Raw genomic sequence first — 18,596 nt, forward strand, 5'->3', positions numbered from 1 at the left:
TGAAAAGATAAACATTTCTGGATAAGTGGTGCTGGTAAAATACGTCAGGCAAGCTTTGTCAGGGATCCACACACTTCTAAATGAACATAAATTCTGGCAGGTACCACAGTTTCTCCTCCATCTTCCTGAAGCAGGCTTTCAGAAACAAAACAGAAAATTCTTAGTTTGTTTCAGTATTTACTAACTGGACTGGAGTTCAAGCACAAAAAATTAGTACAGTATGTCAGAAGGGTAAGTATATTTTAGGGTCCTTAAAACAGTAAAACAACCATAGCCCTGTATTCCAAAATATTTTTATTTGTGATAAAAATATATTTTAAAAATAGTGTTCCTTTTTCAGTTAAGAATACCATTACAGTAAGTAAAGCCAGCCAGCTCCTAAAGCAATGCTTTCCAGCAACAGTAACTCATACACACGCGGCTTTTGAACAGTGACTGGAAAGCAGTTAAGTGGCCTTGTCACCGCTAAGACATAAATAAAACAAAGTGATTATGTGACATAGTTGAAACCATAGGTCAATGGCTTCTTTTTATAGCTCACCTTTGATTATTAAAAGGGAGTGCTTGCTATTTTTGACCTCACATCTTGGAAACTTTTGATGGTCCAAAACCACATGACTGACACAACACCCCACTGAATATAGTGTTGAGGGCTGGTTTTCCAATAGCAGAAAGGGTGCTAAGCATGAGTCTCTCCAGCCCTTCCAGAAATATACAGTAGGCAATACATTTTAAAGTTGTGCAAAACTTCATCTTTATCTGTTTATAATTCTTGAGACTGTTAAGATGTCCAGTATATGTTAAGTAGAATGCGAGGATCGTCTCTTTTCTACTTAAATCACTTTAACTCATTTTGGATATTCTGAGGTTCTGCACATCAGGACAAGTGTAAAGTTATGCAATCATCTTTAATGTACAGAAGGTATTATTCAAGATTCTAACGGACTCTCCCTGAAACATTTCATGAACCTATTTGCAATCTAGACCCCAAACGTGCAGAAGGGAAGTTGGCAAATATACTATGACTTTGCCAGACTCAGAGACGTTTTTTCCCCCGTACTATCAAACTATTAAACCCCCAGCCTCTCTCACCTATGATCTGTACCCTCACAATGCCTTCTCCTCATACCAAAACTCTAACACACATTGAAATCTACCTCTACCTCACATGTCAAGAAGCTCACTCCCTATAATTTTCTATCCTTTATTTCATTCTGTTGATGTATGATTGTGCACATCTGATGTTGTTTTGCACATTACCTGTTACCTGTTGTTGTTTTGCACGTTGCCTGTTGTCTCTGTCTTTCTTTTCTTATACAATTGTATTGTTGTTGTTTTTTGCACTGCTTACAATCTGAGAGCTAGCTAAATAGCATTTCGTTATACCATATACCCGTATATGAGTACAATGACAATAAACTTGAACTTTAGCTGTATGTTTTGCAACAGTGCTTCTGAAACAGTTATTCTTTCTAGATTTTAGCCTTAGTTCACAAAGTCTTTAGCAGTGAAATTAATGTAAAAGTCTCTGATGGAGGTCAGACACTCAGTTGAAACGCCATCATTGTGATCACATCTGTGAACTCAACTGTGATTTCTTGCAGCTGAAGCAAAGCTTTTGATGTGAAGCGAGTGTTGGGCTTTTTTGTGTTGCTTGACTACTTTCATTTTTGGCTGTACCTCAGCTTCGTTATTGTTGGTTGAGCACAGCACCGTTTTGTGAGTCAGCCTAAATAAAATAAAAAAGATCCAAGTTATTTGTTATAAACAAAACCATCAAAAGCAAACGAAGCACTTCATTGTGCTTCATTAGTGCACAAAAAAACATTAAACACCAATCAGTGAAAGATCAAGCACCTGATAAAATCATCTGCTATTTTAGAACCATCAGTTTTATTGTAATCTTTTAAGGGGAATTTATCAGGAACTGTATTCTAAATAATGCCAGGAAAATAAAAATATTTAAATATTAATAAAACATTTCTAAAATACTGCTTTGGGGGATAATAATTGAATTGTCAGCCAGAATCATTTACTAGATCCTTGGACTATGATAATAGAAACGAAGGGGTGAGGTGTCAGCATTTTCAGAGAACCCAGTTGCAAAAGTGAGTTCGGGAAATGCTGTATACTGATCACCACATGCCACGCATGCTGACTGATACCACACAGACTTTGGATTCAGCTCGGAAATCTATTCCATTGCATAACTAACATAGCAGGTGTGAGCCTAGCAGAATGATCTGGGGTCCAGTGGGTTTCTTTTGCTTGTATCATCATTCGTCACCACTGTTTTGGCGACGCTTATAAGCAAGCCCATCTTCATGAATCATCTTGCTTTGGTAACCATATTACTTTATACAACACCTGCACACAGTCCGACAGCTCCGCTAATGCAAGCTAATGTAATCCCACACCGTCAGAGTGTCACATGACTCAGTGAGTGTTCAACTATAGGGGAGTAGGGCTGGTGGCAGGTGGGGGGGTTCCGGTGAGCAAGCATTACTAAACAACTCCACTGGGATAATGGGAAATCTATTTAAAGAAACAGTGGCTACAGTTACTTGCAATCAATGCCTAACTCCATCATTCCAGTACTCTACCCAAGTGTTCCATAATTATATACAACAGACTAGCAGGAAGAAGAAGAGTCCATAAAACTGTAATCATTAATTGTATTTCTTTAGTGATATCTTTGATAAAGATATCTACCTTTTAGGGGGTTTTCAAAGGAAATACTGCATACCCTCATCACACAGTATGTTAAATTAAAAAGGATACATAGATCCCTCAACCTCAGTGACTGTTTTCCTTCACTTCCCATTCCCCACTCAAAATGATTCTGTCTTGTAATCATTTCTCTTTTATTGAGGGGACAGTAATATCCATGCCTTTCCTAACTGCTTCTTCCAGTTCAGGGCCACGAGGAAGCCAGGGCCTATCCCAGCAAGCAGTGGTCAAGAGGCAGGGTAGACTCTGGACAGCACACCAATCCGTCGCAGGGCACACACAAACATACACCCACACCTGGGCTGTGGGGGGAAACAGGGGCACCCAAGGGAAACCCACACGAACATGGGGAGAACATACTGTATAAAGTCCACGCAGACAACATGCCAGGGTCAGAACTGAACCCAGGGCACAGGGCTAGGAGGCAGTGAAGCTCAACACTACCGAACTGTCCACACTGTGATATAACAGCAGAAACCCAATAGGAATTTGAAGTTCAGACACTTGAAGTCTGGGAAGCCAAACTTTCTTTGCCGGACAGATCAGTATCAAATCTCGCTTACATACATTTTACAGAGAATGGAAATTCGGCAACATGACTGTCAACAGTTAAACATGAAAGACATTAAAGTGCATCTGCATGAGGTATTTTTAAAAGACAGGTGGCAGATATTTTAGGAATGCTCCCGATTTTTGTCAAGATCCCCCATTCAAGAGCGTGTGTGGGGCTGTTGTTTTGTGTTTGTAGCCATAGTAACAGGCCACCATGCCCACTGACACCGCATACTGTAGATAGACTCAGCTGTAGCTCATGCATCCAAATGTCTGATACCAAAGCCATCCAGGTCAATACATTTACTTAAACAAGCAAGTGACTATTTATAACACTGCGTGAACCTGAAAGTGATCATGTTCTAATTACAGTTTAACTGTCACTTTAAAGTGCAATCCACAAACTAAATGTTCATTTTATACGTTATTTTTACACCAATAAGTATGATTAAAGCAGAGTCCTACAAACACAGAGCTTGGTTTAACTAGGCCAAAAAGCATTTTTTTCTCAACTGTCAAAATCCTGGATTACAGGTTAAACTCTCCATGCGAAGTCAAAATAAAGTAAATCTATACTATATATATATAGCAGTTTCTATTACAGGCTATATAATATTGATCACATTTATGAATTATATGCCGACTGTAATGTCTTAGCTCAATTCTGAGGAAGCACCCGTGCTATTTTGAGAAGCCCATTTCACGGATAATGAAACCGAAAAAAAAAAATAGCGGTAGAAAGTGATCACATCAGCATATTTATCGTTTGAGGCTGGCATGGAAAATCTGCTAAACGTGGCATGGGCCAGGCTCTAATTTATTTTTCATGAAGTGCAAATAGAAACTCTGGAAGTATCATGTAGCATGAGCGAGTCAGCTTGCTGGAGAAGCTCCGTTAAAAGTTCTGTTGACCAAAAGCGCGTAGGAAAATCAATACAATATACTTTACAGCGATCAGCACCAACAAAGTTAAAAATAGCTTGCAGTCCCCGATTAATGGGGCGAAGACGTGCGACTACGACTAACCACATTTACTAACTTCCTTCAGTATCTTATCGTGAAAATGGACAGATTCAGATTTGAGCTTTTTATTGTTGGGAATTTGTAGAGTTACTGAACGGATTAGTGCTTGTAAGACAAAAGAAAATACAAATCCAGAAGTGATAAATGATGAGTGATTTTGTGCAGGTGTCACTTCAATAGGTACTTGACTGAACTCTTGTGTGCAATTTTACAATGAACCTCCACCCCCAATTACATTTTAACAATTACACATTATCCTAGTAAAATGGTCATCTCGAGATCTACAGAGCTGTACCAGTTCCCCCCAGCTGCTGAATATATTGTTATATCGCACCTTCCTTCTATCAGTTAAGTTTTATGTTTTTAACCTACTGTATACCTTAATTTATCAGCGGTTATCATTACTGGCCCTGGGGTCATGGGGGACAAAATCTTAATTGGTGTCATTTTTGGACATTCTTATAAGGCACTTATAATACTGTATGCGTCTATTTCCGAGTTTTAACACTCTTCCCAAACTTTCCTATCTGGAATGTAAGTATCTGGATATATGGACGTTGCTCACAGTGCAATACATGGTCTTTTTCGCCGATGTCTATTCATCTTAAAATGATCACCTATGAAGAGAAGTTTAAACAGAAAGCAATCGAAGGATGCAGACGTTGCTTTGATGCTTTAAGCAGGATATTTTTGCAACTGGTAACTGAGCTCAGAAGCCAGTAAAGCAAAAGTCTAAGCAAAATCAATTAAGACATCAAAAAACAGCCGACAAAGTAGTTCTCTGGGTTAGGACAAGGACTGGGGTAGAATAGTTTTATCTCCAGTTAAAGTGATTTGAAATCATTAACAGAAATTAAGATTACATGTCTTTGTCCGTTTATTTTGGGAGATTTTAAGTGTTTTGGTTTAACAAACATTAGAGCTTGCAAAAATTGGTCATTGTAGACGGTAAATTATAAAGTCTTGTAACATGCTATTTCGTATTCCTGTTGCATAGATATCTTGAAATAAGCTTCTTTTCAAAATAGGTATTAATGAATGTGATTGCGACTTTCCCATATGTATTGGAAAAGGCTGCCCTCTTGTGGGTAATATTTTAACTAAATGTGCTTCAAAATTGTTTAGTCCAGAAATTCTTGAACGACCGCCTCAATTAATGATCATTTACAATACAGTACTCACATTTTCACTTCGCTTTTTTGCTACTGTGAAGGAAGGTCATTAGATTGCTAGCTTTGCCCTAGGCTTGTACCCCATTATCCCCAAACTGAGAAAAATAGAAAGATAATACCTGCATTTATTAGGTCAGAAGACAAATGTTAAGCTTAATATTTAAGCTCAAGATTTAATTTAACACATACATTGCAATGCACTTTGAACAAATAAGATAGGAATGTCTATTTTATTCTAGTTAAGCATTAAGAATGTGTTAAAAATGATAACTATTGGATTTAAGGTTCACTATAACATTTAACATTCTTAAAATTCATTATGAGTTTGGTGTAAGAGTTTGGCAACTAAACTGCCCTATACAAATATTCTAATTGCATCTCATGCATGTTAACCTTTGTTTCTATAATACAAAGTCTAATCAAATATGGAAATTAATTAAAAATGTGCAATATCTATTTTCAAAGCAATGTGCATTGTTTCAAAACAATGAGAAAGACAGCATAGTTTGAAAAATATCTTTACTTAGTTACACAGAAGTAAAACAGTTACAATTCACAGAGATGTACAAGACATCTGAAAAGGCTAAGGAATAGTAAAACATTTGATAAAAAAAAACATTTTAAAAGGGCAAAACCTAAGGTTAGTACACCAAATGAAACTTTTAATCTTATATCCAACACAACATCCCCTGTTTTAATTATCTTTTTAATTATGCCAATGGGTTTAATACAGTGCAAAAGAATAGTAATAGATAAGAAAGAAAGAAAAACATGTTTATGCAGAAATATCTGAATAACACACAAGTACCAGATATTTTAGATTTCTGAATGAAGTATTGCCCATTTAGGTAAGTTCTAACAAATTTAAAATTATTCATAAAAAATACTTAAAATCTTGACACAACACAAATGAAAGCTATACAAACACTTCATCTTTGTATTTCCCCCCTGATGGGGGCACACACTTTTGATGGTGGTAAAACCAGTTGACATGAAGAGCAACTGCTATAGGTTTGGTGCAAAACTGTCCAAGAGACACCCACTCCTCTTCTACAGTAGGGTACACATTATATGGAATTTGGCATGCAATGTAGCATGTCAGAAAGCTAAAAACATTCAAGAGGTAAAAACTGGCAATGTGCAAGTTTGGCATTATACTGTATATAGTGACAAAGTAGCATAGCTATACAATACATAATCAGGGCACTGCTCTTTAAGATTTTTTATCGCTCGGGTTAATATTAAATATTATTTGCAGCAGTTTAAATCTCTTCACAGTTAAATTTTAATGGGGTGCACTGTGTAGCATACAACTGGCGTTTGGGTTTTATTTGGTTCAGACACACTTTCGGGAGAAAGGTTCTTTTTCAGCAGATGTCTTTGCCAGCTGCCAACAGCCCTGTATAAGGAGGCTTTATAAGTCACCTGGTCCTTCTTTAAGACAGAGACTATATTACATTAAAAACATGGGATACAGGTGGTGTGCCACAATTTGTTCTGAAATATTCCTCCACCTATACTGCAATGTAATAAAAATATAAAAAGGAAAACCATCAGGACAGAGAATTATCAAACTGACCTTAACACCAGGCACTGGAAGGGATGTCTAGTGTCCTTCTTATATTTCCACTTCTTTGAATGCTGGACACAGTCAAGGTACAGTCTACCTTCTGGAAATGAGGCCTGAAGACCGTTAATAGAAAACTGCACAGGTAACACTGCAGGAGTAAAAAAAAAAAATAACTGTAAAATTATGACAGGCAAGAATCTCAGGACCACCTATGACAAACACCCAATCTCCCAAAACCAAGTAAAAACAAAGACATCTTGTTACTACAGGCCCCATTAAATCTAGGGAATTCCCATCTATCGGACAGCCAGCAAAAATGACCCAGGAGAAGCTCAGCTGCCGTGACCCTCGTGCCGCTTGAAGAGGTCGGAGTTAAAGTAAACGACCGTAACGGTGATGTCGTCCCTGTACATTCTGGCCAGGTCTTCGGGCAGGCTCAGAATGGTTGCCAGCCGCTCCTGGTCCATTTCCCCGTACTCATTGGTGCCGACGGCATGGCGGATGAGGCGCGTGGCAGCGTTGAGATCGAGCGAGGGGACGGCCTTGGCCCTGCGTTTCAGCAGCAGGCTCTGCATCTGCCCCAGGTTTATCTGCCGGTCACCGACTGCCACCCGCTCCTGGAACTGGACCCCCGTTAAGTGCTCAGCCACCAGCTTCACCGCTTCATCGCTACTCATCATGTCCCACAGGCCGTCGGAGGCCAAGATGAGAAATTTGTCTTTGGGCCTCAATCGGTGGTACAGGACCTCCGGTGTCACTTCCAAGTACGGAGGTGTGAGATAATTAGGCGGTGTGTAATGGTAGATATTGAGGGATTCCAGATCATAGCCATTTTCCAAGATGCTCTCCTGAAGATCTTTACTCCATTTGAACCGGACGTCCCCAAAAGCCCTGAAAGGCATCAGGAGACCTAGTAGCCTGTCATCCATCACCACAGAGTTCTCTTCCGACTTGGGGTGCTGCAATCTCACCCGCGCTAGCTCGGCTTCGTTGAGGGCGTTGTGATCGTAGGAAAGCGGGAGGGAAGACCAGCTTCCATCTTCCTCTTGGACCCCCAGGACGGCACGACTGTCCCCTGTATTGGCCACATGTATGCCTTCAGCGTCCACGTGAGCCACACAGGCAGTGGAGCCAGCAAACGCCACCTGGATGGCAGTGTTCTTCATCAGGTCATTGTCCAGTGGCACCTGCGCTTCCAGGGAAATATCCGAGTCCAGCCTCTTGAAGGCATACTCCAAGGCATCTTTTGTGCCAAGGCCCTCACCATGATCATTACTTAGAAGCTCTTGCCAGAAGACCCTGAGGTGGTCTACGTAGAGAGAAGCAGAATCCCTGTAATTATGATCATTGGGGTGCTTGTACCACTGTAGAATGGGCAGTACTGGCTTCAGGTTCTCCATAGCGCTCTCGATCTCCTGGAGGTCCTTCTCCGACATGAGGGCCACAGCAATGTAGTACAGGAGCCGCTCGCTTACCGCTTGTGCGCAGGAGTAACCGCCGTGGCCGTCAAAGACCCCAAACATCATTCCCTTGGTCTGCAGGCAGGTGGCGGCACTACGGCGGTCTTCAATGGGAGAGTTGGCGGGAAGCTGGTTACTTTCAAATCTGAGCACTGAGCTGACACCCTTCCCATCAAATTCGGGGATTCGGGCAGACTGTTCGTTGGCTCGGAGGACGTTGTTGATCTGCACCGGAGAGAGCTGGAACTGAAGCACCTCCTGGGTGGACGAGTTCCGGACGGCACGGCGCGAGTTGAAGATGCCATGTTTGGAGTCCTTCTGCGAGAAGCAGCTCAGCAGGCTTCTTCTTCTCCATCTGCCTGCAGTGTGGTCTGGGCAGCAACATGTGGAACACAGTCTGCGCTGACCACGGAGGTAGACGGCACGACTCTTAACACACTGCAGGATCCAGCAGGACACACTATTTGACATCTCTGTCCCTGTGACGGGGTGCAGCAGGCCAAGAATTTTTCTTAATGTATCCTTTCTCACAGCTACGTTTATACCTATACCCCAACCAACCTAAGAAGAAGAAGAAGAAAAAAATCTCTAAAATAATTTACACAAATCTCTAACCCAGACACATTAACAGATGTATACAAGATTTCTGTTTCGTTTGCATGCAGTATTTGAGCCATGTCTATCAGATTAAAAGGACAGCAGCTGGATACTCTCTAGGCTGTCTGGTATTAAAGCTTCAGTTTGCTACCAAGGGCTCTAATGCTTTTGCTTGACCCTGGATTGTGTACCTGTAATACTTTCTGATGTATGATTTTTCCTCCACATATTAACAACTTGATTTAAAATGTGTTTGTTGGAAATGCCACCTATAGTCAATGTTTTAAATTGCACTTTCAAGTAATTCATTTGGATGTAGTACTTTAACGCAGCCAGACAGTTTTAAAAACTAAAATCCCTACACAAAAAAAAGAAAAACAATACTGTGATAGCATGCAGGCCTTTCAACAGAGATCTCAAAACACATTCAAGAACATTGGAGTCCTACATAACAAGCAAAACAGTGCAAAACAGCAGTAGCAATGGTTAAATGTACAAACAAGATTATATAATTAATCGTAACCTTTATGTAACGATTACAGTTGTTGGGTTGCTTAGTTTACGGAAGCAATTTATTTCGACTAAGCGCGGTTCTTTCATTTACTAACGGCAAAGTAGAAAACGAAAACATTATTCAGCTGTTGCAATAAAGCCTTCTTATAATAACGAAAAAAAAATGGTTGAATCTAAGCACACGAAAAAAACAAACATAAGAAACAACTTGGCACACTGCGCTCCAAATACCAAACTATAATTTAACATTGCTGTTTTAAATAAGATGCATTTTGCAAATGTAATATTTGTATGAAAGGCCAGCGAAACACAGCATATTTAACTACCCTTACCTATCACAGACCGCCGAAAAGCAACTCCATCCCCAGCCAATTCTCCCACTTCCTCTCTAGTGCACGCCACTATATTGAAAAGGACCACCCCTTTGCCTTTTCCTGTGATTGGGCGACACCATATTCGTCTTTCTGAGATTGTCATCTGTGATTGGTGTGCTCCGATTGTCAGACGGAGCCTTTCTAATTCATTGCTTCGACCCATCATGTCCGAAATCACCCCACACGTGACTTTTGTAAGACGCCACTGGTTGCCACCGACCGGTGCAACGGGTTCTCGGTTTTTGCTGGGTGCTGTGGAGGACAAATACCATTTTGTGTTGTTTGCATTGTTTGAGCTCTTTGTCCGTAGGAAAGCAAGATTAAATACTCTTGGCAGCGAGCGAAAAACCCTCGAGTAGCCCTGTGAAAGTGGCAATACTACTGTATATCCCAGGCTCGAAGTCATTAGGAGTCTCATATTTAAGTTAGTCATCTACGTTTAAAAATATTTTTTCTCTCTAGAACATATTACTTGAAGAATATTGAATACTGAACCTCGCTTAGGGCTATTGAGTTGTAGTCTTTCCAAACATAATAATTGGTTGCAGCGTGAAATGTATTTAAAGATGCGAGGTGAAGTCTTTGAAAGCAATGTGTTCTACATATATACCGTTCCCACATCATAACACACTATTTGTAAATGCCATGTAAATAAGTCTCCAAAACGACGAGTGTGCAGTATACGTGTAAATCTGTCAGAAATCAGAAATAACCAATAATTACAATAATTGTCTTTTACAGCGTCTTCCACAACTTTAATATTCTTTGTGGAATACTGTGTGAACAGATTCTCACTTTTCCATTCCTTTCCCTTACTCTACACATACTGTGCATCTACTTTTTTTTAAATAGTGCATGATATTAAATAAGCCCCCACTTTCTGAGCTCTAGGATTTGTTACTGAACTGAACCCAGTACAGAAGGTATTCCCCTTGCTTCAACATAGAGATTTTTTCAGCTTTCGAGAAGTAGTATTAAGTATAAAGTAGTATTTTCAGTATTAAGTAGTTCATATTAATCCACTCAGCCACATACCAGATATTAACAGTGTGAATTTATGTTTGTGAATATATACATACACAGAAATCCTCTGTATTAAAAACCCACAATTATCTCCTTTACAGCTTCCATCTCTTTCCAACCCAAGCATAGTCAAAGCTCTCATCAATTTTCACAGTTCCTCCAATGAGCTACGAGACAGGCGTTAAAGACAAAGCCCTTGAAGTGTCTGTTTGCATTGACGGGGAGTTTTCCTCTCACTGCCCCCACCGGAGCCCAACTCATCCCTCGGAATATCCGTCCTGTGAGGACCTCCTGCACCTGGGATGGCATTCCGCATGTCTTTCCATTCCATCCTTTGTATTCCAAGGACAACTCACTGCCTCTGTGTTACAAGATGAAGCTTCACCCACCAGACCCACCAGCCATTTCAGACCTGCCAGGTGGACAAACATGAATCTATACAGCCTTCTTGTCCGCACTGCTCTTTACTAACCACAGCACTCTCTTTTTACTATGATGGAAGCTGCTGTCTCACCAACCAACACATAACACAGAGGCAGCTGTATCACAACAGCGCACATATACAAGGCACCTCTGACAATGTCAAGATCACCCAGAGAGCATCATGTTTGTCCAGCGGTCTCATTTATTGTGCCCTGGATGTCCAAACTTTTCTTTGTTCTTTATTTTTCTCCTGATTACATCTTGTCTCGAAGGTATTGGATGTCTCCGTGAATCATTGCTGAAATATCTTGAGCGGACTTTAGCCATTAATTATATCAGTCTGATTCAGCCCTTAAAACTGTGATCCACCTACAATTTCAGCACCAATGATGTTAGAGAAGAGAGTGCCATTAAATGATTGAATTTACAGAATATTGTTATTTCTGACTGCCTGCAGAAAAACAATATAGCTGCCAACTACATCATCACTATCCATGAACTACTGAAGCATCACCTTTTTTTCGCAAACACACTTAACATTAATTAAATTATGTGCTAGGACCGTGTGTACTTTTAAGGCAGCTGAGTGGACTGAGTACATTCACTGTTGTTGTGCAACTCTTGTTATGGTGATAATGGGGTCATGTGAACAGTTGTAAATCTTTCAAAGAGAGAGAGAGTACACAAAGTCCCATGGGCTACTGTCTGAGGGACATCTTTACAGGTAGATTTTTGTTAGCAGGGAAACCAATGAGCCTTGGATTAATGGCTGAATGGAACTTTCCAGTTAGGAATATTCACAACACAATAAATGCATGGTAAGCAATTTGAGATTGATGCCTGTTGTTTCCAGGAAACAAGGCAGATAAACAATATTTTTACATTTCCTAATTTTGTACATAGTTCATTCCTGATACAGCGTCCTTCTCGGGAAAGTCAGTGGTTCCAAAGGTGTTTTATTTATTGTAGTAATTAAAAAAAGATAGTACTTGGATTACATACATTTCAAAAGCTCCACTTATTGATAATTCCAGCACCTTCAAATACAGAACAGGCCCATGTTATTGGTGCGTAACAAAAATGTTGTGTAACAATTAATGTTATTTTAATGTTGTGTTTTTCACCACATAAGAATTGTTATAGCCATGAGTCACATGAAACATTTTGCATAAATCCTAAATACAGCATTTCTAAATACAGCATACATCCTAAATACAGCATTTAAATATTGAGCATACTTGGTACTAGAAGGAAATGGTGTCACTGCAAATAAATGAAAGGAAGAACATTCTCATTCTCTTCATTTGAAGCTATATCTTTACATGGGGAGAACATACAGTACAAACACTTCATAGGTAGCACCCCACTCCAGAATCAAACCCAGGACTCCAGCCCCATGGCAGTAATGCTAACCATTCCACCACCATGCCACCCATAAAATTTATCTAGGAAGTCAATTAATAAATATGTTCACTTCTTGTGAAGTGCAATCTAATTTCATTATTTACAAATTTCGATCTAAAAGAACATGCATCTGATGTAACGTTCAAACTGGTTGTTTAAAAAATGGTATGCTTTGTGCAATAGATGCTGCAAAAAGTAAATTATTTGTACATATTATCCCACAACATACATATTGAAGCAGTCAGTTGTGGCTTAAAGCAAGTGAGATACTGGAGAAAGACATTTTCATACAACCAACTTTCACATAGTGAAATGTCATATCTGTTTTCTCGCCAAAGGCAAAACTGTATGTAACAACAATTTCTTGGACAGACTTCACTATAAAGTAGGGGTTTCTAAAATTTCATGTGTATGGTTTTGTGAGATAAGTAATTTTTTTAACATAAGTGCATTGTTATGTAATAACTATGAAAACACTGTTTAAATATGCTTAGTAATTGCAATGACTTCCTCTTGCTTCCAAAATGTAATACTGAATATCCAAAGCATTATTTCAACTTGAATTACTGCTGCCAAGGTGCACAAACGGAGAACCCACTTTTCAGAAGTGATTTTGGATTCATCAGAAATCTGTCCTCTTGCATATTTGTCATTTGATCGTACTAGACACGGTAGTTTTCAGAAGTTTTATTTTTCTGTCAAAACTTTAATAGAGGTTGAATGACAGAAACAAACACTCTACTGATATAGTTCAGGTGGGTAGCTGAGTCAGCATGCGTAGTCTGCAAAGAAACAAGTAATAGGTTTATTCCATGCTGAAAACACCTGAAGAAGGCTCCACAGTTTTCTGTTTTCTTTCTTCTTTTTTCAGCAAGGAATAAACCTATTACTTGTTACTCTACTGATATTGTTTGTCTCTAGGTCTACTCCTCTGTTTTGGGATAATTCTGTATAATTGGATAATGGATAATTTCTGTAACCAGAAATTTAAAAGTTGTACCATGTATAAAATAGAATTACACATAATTATACTGTTATGGTAATGACTAAGGAAGTATACTGTAGCTCTGGGTTAAAGAGGGAGACTCACTGCATTTTAAATTTCATTTGTTCTTAAAGGATCACATAATTCTAATTTCTGTTTTTTTTTCCTTTATACTTTCATTCTCATATTTAGAACTACACTTTTCTTTTAAAAATCATGTTGTTCTGTTAATAAAATTATTATTTCTCATTTAAACAACTTTGTACACATTATGTAATACCCAGACCTATGCCTTAGGTTCTTTCTTTAAGGGATCAAAAGACACCCACCACTACAATCAATAGACCTGTCAGGTAATCAATAGAATGAGAGCAGATAAGACTTCAGTTGATTGTTGATACCTTTCCACTACCTAGTGTATACATCAACCTTTGCTGTCGCTCCCTGAAACCCCTACATGTGAAATTATTATTCTTTTTTACCCTCCATAGTTTCAAAACAACATTATAAGGCTAATATTCTGAATTAATGAACAACATGTTATAAAGGCAGGCTTCATGAATTTTATTATTTTAGGGTTTACATTTATGGATGACCTTTTATTTAGAGAAATAGGAAGTTTCTTTAATGCAAATATGCAATCAAAATAACAGTAATGCAATGTGGGCCTGTATTTGAAATTTTAAAACCTTGTGCTTGAAATTGTGCTTGAAAACTGAAAATCGTCCTTATTATGACAGTGTTCATGGACACATAGAGGATCTCTAATACTTTTTATCTTTTTAAATACAGCATCTTGTTCAATCAGACATTATGTTACTATGTACCTTACATAGAGCATACCTTTAAGTATTCTTTAATATAGCTTCAATATATATAAATAATATAAAGGACCATTTCCTGGTATTTGTTTGGTAAAGAACTTGCCACGTATATCTATAGCTTTCCCCCTTTGAATGCTGAAGAAAAAGAAATACTTTACGAATTGAGTTTCAACCCATAAACTTCAGACTGAATGAAAAATTCTCACAGACAGGCCAGATCAATGTAATATTGAGTACATAGGTACGTGACTGGAGTCAATGTGAGTCTCATCTCACATCAACTGGCTCTCTTTATATTCCTGCCAATTTAATACAATGCATACAATTTTCACCCATTTTGCAAGTATTTTCACATTGTAATTAATGGGAAACAAAAAGACTTTAACTAGTAGTGATAATTAATAATTAATTAGAATAGTAGAACTAATTAATAAAGAAAAAATACAATGTTCATTACAGATACTTCAAATTATTAGATAAGAAATCATTTGAACACAAGTACAAACAGTAGTTGGAGTTTATGTAGTAAGGGTTTCAAAAATCAATTCCTACAGTAGTAAATGATCACCTAAAATTGATTGTATTTCTGTTTGTAACTGACTAAATTAAAACCTAACTTGAGCAAGTAGTAAATTTGTAGCTGTTGTTCCTCATTCCCCAGCCCAGTTCAACTGAGTTGGGGTCAAAGTCTAAAGCAGCCAGGCATCAGTCACAGAAACAAACACAGAGCCAGACTATGTTCTTCCCTCTCAGAGCTCTGTTTTTGTCATGTTTCTGTGACAGAACAGGACATACAGCACAGGCAGCACATCCCATACACCACAGGACTGATTCAGTCAAAAAAATATGAGAGAGTGCCAGGCCTTTTTTAACTGGGCCCAGGCGTCTGTGAGAAATGGAGTTTCCCTTTGTGGCCTGGGGTTATTCTCTGATTTTGGTGAGGAAAGTTACCGGACACATTTATAAACAAAATACTGTTGTATGTATATATACATATTGTACATCTGTACTGTAGCAAACATACAATAGGTAAGGTAAGGTTGACATAAACGCACACTGGGCACACATATAATGTTATTTATAAAATAAGCAGTGAGAATACAGGATTATCAATTGTTTGAGTAGCATTGTTCCATGGGATAACAAAATAGTGAGCTAAGTCTGGTGATTTCAGAAACATACAAGGTTCACTATTGTATTTAAGTTGTGTTAAAATTGCCCACACAAACTGATTAATAATATTTTTAAACAGCCATTCAAAAGAAATTATTTTAATGAAGGCAAGAACAGAAAAATATAGGATTATTCCCCAATGCAGTAACAAAGCTGATACAGGCATAATTGAAGGTGGCCTGTGTTTGAGAACTGGACCCAGATATTGAGATGTTCTGCTTCAACAATTAGCAATCTAGTCCAGGGAAAGAGCAGTCATATCAGCCCAGGACTGTCACATCTGTCTGATCCAACTTCATATTAATTTGCAGACTGTAATGGCTACAGCTCATGAAGTTCCACGCTGTCTGCATGAAAATGAATCTGAATTCTAAGGCAAAACAGGGTTCGCAGAAAGATGAAATTGCCATCTTTTACGGGCCTGAGGAGGTGGTGGTGGAGAGTTTTGGTGTGTTTTCTTTACCAGTGAAAGCCCCTGACAGAACTGATGAATGATGAGAATGGGTGTGGAGACTTCATGGCGAGTGTCAGGCAGTGGACATGTGATATGTGATGATCGGGAGAGGAATGTCCTTTAACAGTGGCACGCCTTTGGTGCAGATTGACGAAAACCTTATTGCCTTGCAAGGACACTTTGATGAAGGCCTTAAAACAACAGCTCTCCCATTTCTGCAAGCCAGAAATGGCTGATCCAGCAGGACAATGCAAGACCACCCTGTTCTGGGTTTACAGTGGTGAGAATTTGAGAAACCGAGTCCAATAATGTAGTGGTTCTTAACTGCGGGCTTGAAAGACCCTTTTGTCTGCTGATTTTCATTCTAACTGGGCAATTAAGCACTAGTGCTAACAGAGGCAAGTGATCTGTTTTCTTGTTTAAAATTCCTCCTCCACTTAGTCCTTGACTTCAAAAAAGAAAAAGTATAATATTTGCAACATTATACTATCACCTCTCAACTTGCTAAGAATTTGCTCCCTTTTTGCAAAGCTCTTAATAGGCAACTGGTGTATGATGAACAGACACAGCTGGAAATGATGTACATCAAGTAATCAAACACCCCAACAATGAATATTTATTTCCTTCTGCTTAAGCTCACTTGGGTACTTAACAGCTTACACCCCTGGATGAGGGGAGATGTGGAAGGAGAAACAGATGACATAGAATAAATAAAGCAGAAAATCACCCATGAGACCACCTTACTAACGCCATCAACAACAGACAGCTTCGACTGCTTAAGTTAGATACAGCTGCACAAGAAGAGCGCTGGATTATCCTACAGCAGACTACCTTGGAGCAGATCAAGTCGATATGTATGCAAATCAGGGCTGTGATAATGCTCAGTGAGGTTATACCACTATGACTTGGATGTTTTGTACCCTCGCAAGGCGTTTACCAGGAAGCATATGAGTGGAATGATATACAACAGGCAAGCACAGTGGTGTAGTGGTTAACATTACTGCCTCTCGGTACTGGGCCTGGGTTCAATTCCCAACCTGAGGCAAAAGCTGTGTGGAGTTTGTCGGTTCTTTGCTTTGTTCTTGTGGCTTTCCTCCCCCAGTTCAAAGACATACTGGTAGGTGAATTGGCCTGTGTGTGTCTGTTTCTGTGTGTGCTCTTTGGCATGTACAGGGTGCATTCTGCCTTGCGTCTGGACAGGCACTGACTCCTGCATGACCCTCATTTTGAAGAAGCAGCTAGAAAATGGATGGATTGATATACAATATGTTTAAAATATTTGCTAAGGTCCAATGGACCTTCTTGTTGTATATCAGTATACAACCCACGTGTAACAACAGTGGGAAGCTTAGAAGTTGGCAGTTTATTAAATATTCACGTTTTGTTTTTTCATGATATTTTAAGTTTTTTAATCTCTGATTAAACTGGCAATTACAGTGTTTCTTATCCTGCATGGTTGTCAATTATTGGTTATCGTTTTACCCCCGGTTTAGTTTAGAAAACCACGAACTGAATGACTGTATCAAGGCGTTTAAAACGTCAATCCTAAATTTCGTAACCTTTGTCCTCAGTCCACCACAAGATGGCGCCATCAACATTTAACCGACATCCACCTATTTGCAGTAAGGGTTTAGTGCAAAGTCCGATACAGTATCAAGAAGAGTCCTTGCTCTGTGGCAGGGAAGCGGAGCACCTGCACAACCGTAGAGAGAACATGAAAATTTGCCCAGGAGCTTGAATCGAAGCCAGGACCCATAACTGTGAGGCTGCGCGCTTACCTTCACAACCCTATACTGACCATTCAACGCGCATACACTTCTCATTTTCTGCTTCAAAGTACTGTACCTTTGAATTTTCTACCCTGCCTTTCAGCAGGTGAAATGCAACAAAAGTACCACACAGCAGAATTTTTATTCTTCTGTGTTTACCCAAGTCAGTAGTCTTAAATCCCATAGGGTGCTCTAGTTTGTTTCAGTTCAGCTCCTTATAAGATAAAATGAAATTACCTGCAAACGGATTTTCCCCTCGTCTTCTTGAATGCTTAACATCTGACTACTTTAAAACAAGAGGAGCAAGAAAACATCGCTGACACATTTCCTCCATATATTTGTTGAGCCTTTTCCGGATTAAGTGTTTTTGGTTAACAGCCAAAACTATGCGTTTCTCCTTCCTATTTTGTCGGAGTGGAATTAACCTTTATTTGATCCTTTGCAGCCAACGCACGATGACGCAGCTCTAGTATTTGATATGTTTGATTCATCTGACCCTAGGAAGGCTGAGATGGAAAATGAATCATAACAACTAGATTCAAATGCACCT

At 39.1% G+C, this 18,596-nt stretch overlaps 1 protein-coding gene across 3 annotated transcripts; it reads right to left on the reverse strand.

Moving 5' to 3' along the window:
* Positions 1-5,979: 5,979 nt before the first annotated feature.
* On the reverse strand, positions 5,980-18,430 carry pdp2 (putative pyruvate dehydrogenase phosphatase isoenzyme 2). Of its 3 annotated transcripts, none has more exons than XM_088613789.1 (2): positions 18,284-18,430; positions 5,980-9,068 (listed from the first exon to the last, which is right to left on the reverse strand). In XM_088613789.1, the coding sequence occupies exons 1-2, from the start codon at positions 18,323-18,325 to the stop codon at positions 7,380-7,382; spliced, it is 1,731 nt and encodes a 576-aa protein (XP_088469915.1). In that variant the 5' UTR covers positions 18,326-18,430; the 3' UTR covers positions 5,980-7,379. The 3 variants fall into 3 exon arrangements, with proteins under 3 accessions (XP_088469915.1, XP_088469916.1, XP_088469917.1); XM_088613790.1 differs by lacking the exon at positions 18,284-18,430 and adding an exon at positions 11,099-11,939; XM_088613791.1 differs by lacking the exon at positions 18,284-18,430 and adding an exon at positions 9,950-11,075.
* Positions 18,431-18,596: the final 166 nt, after the last annotated feature.

This window comes from Lepisosteus platostomus, chromosome 20, assembly GCF_059453375.1.
Source record: "Lepisosteus platostomus isolate fLepPlt1 chromosome 20, fLepPlt1.hap1, whole genome shotgun sequence".
Classification (NCBI taxonomy): domain Eukaryota; kingdom Metazoa; phylum Chordata; class Actinopteri; order Semionotiformes; family Lepisosteidae; genus Lepisosteus; species Lepisosteus platostomus.

Bases quoted from the DNA above. Each gene is read 5' to 3' on its own strand.
- pdp2 (XM_088613789.1), bottom strand. From the start codon at position 18,325: ATGTTAAGCATTCAAGAAGACGAGGGGAAAATCCGTTTGCAG. The intron at 9,069-18,283 runs GTAATTTCATTT...TCTTCTTCTTAG, and splicing joins AGGGGAAAATCCGTTTGCAG to GTTGGTTGGGGTATAGGTAT.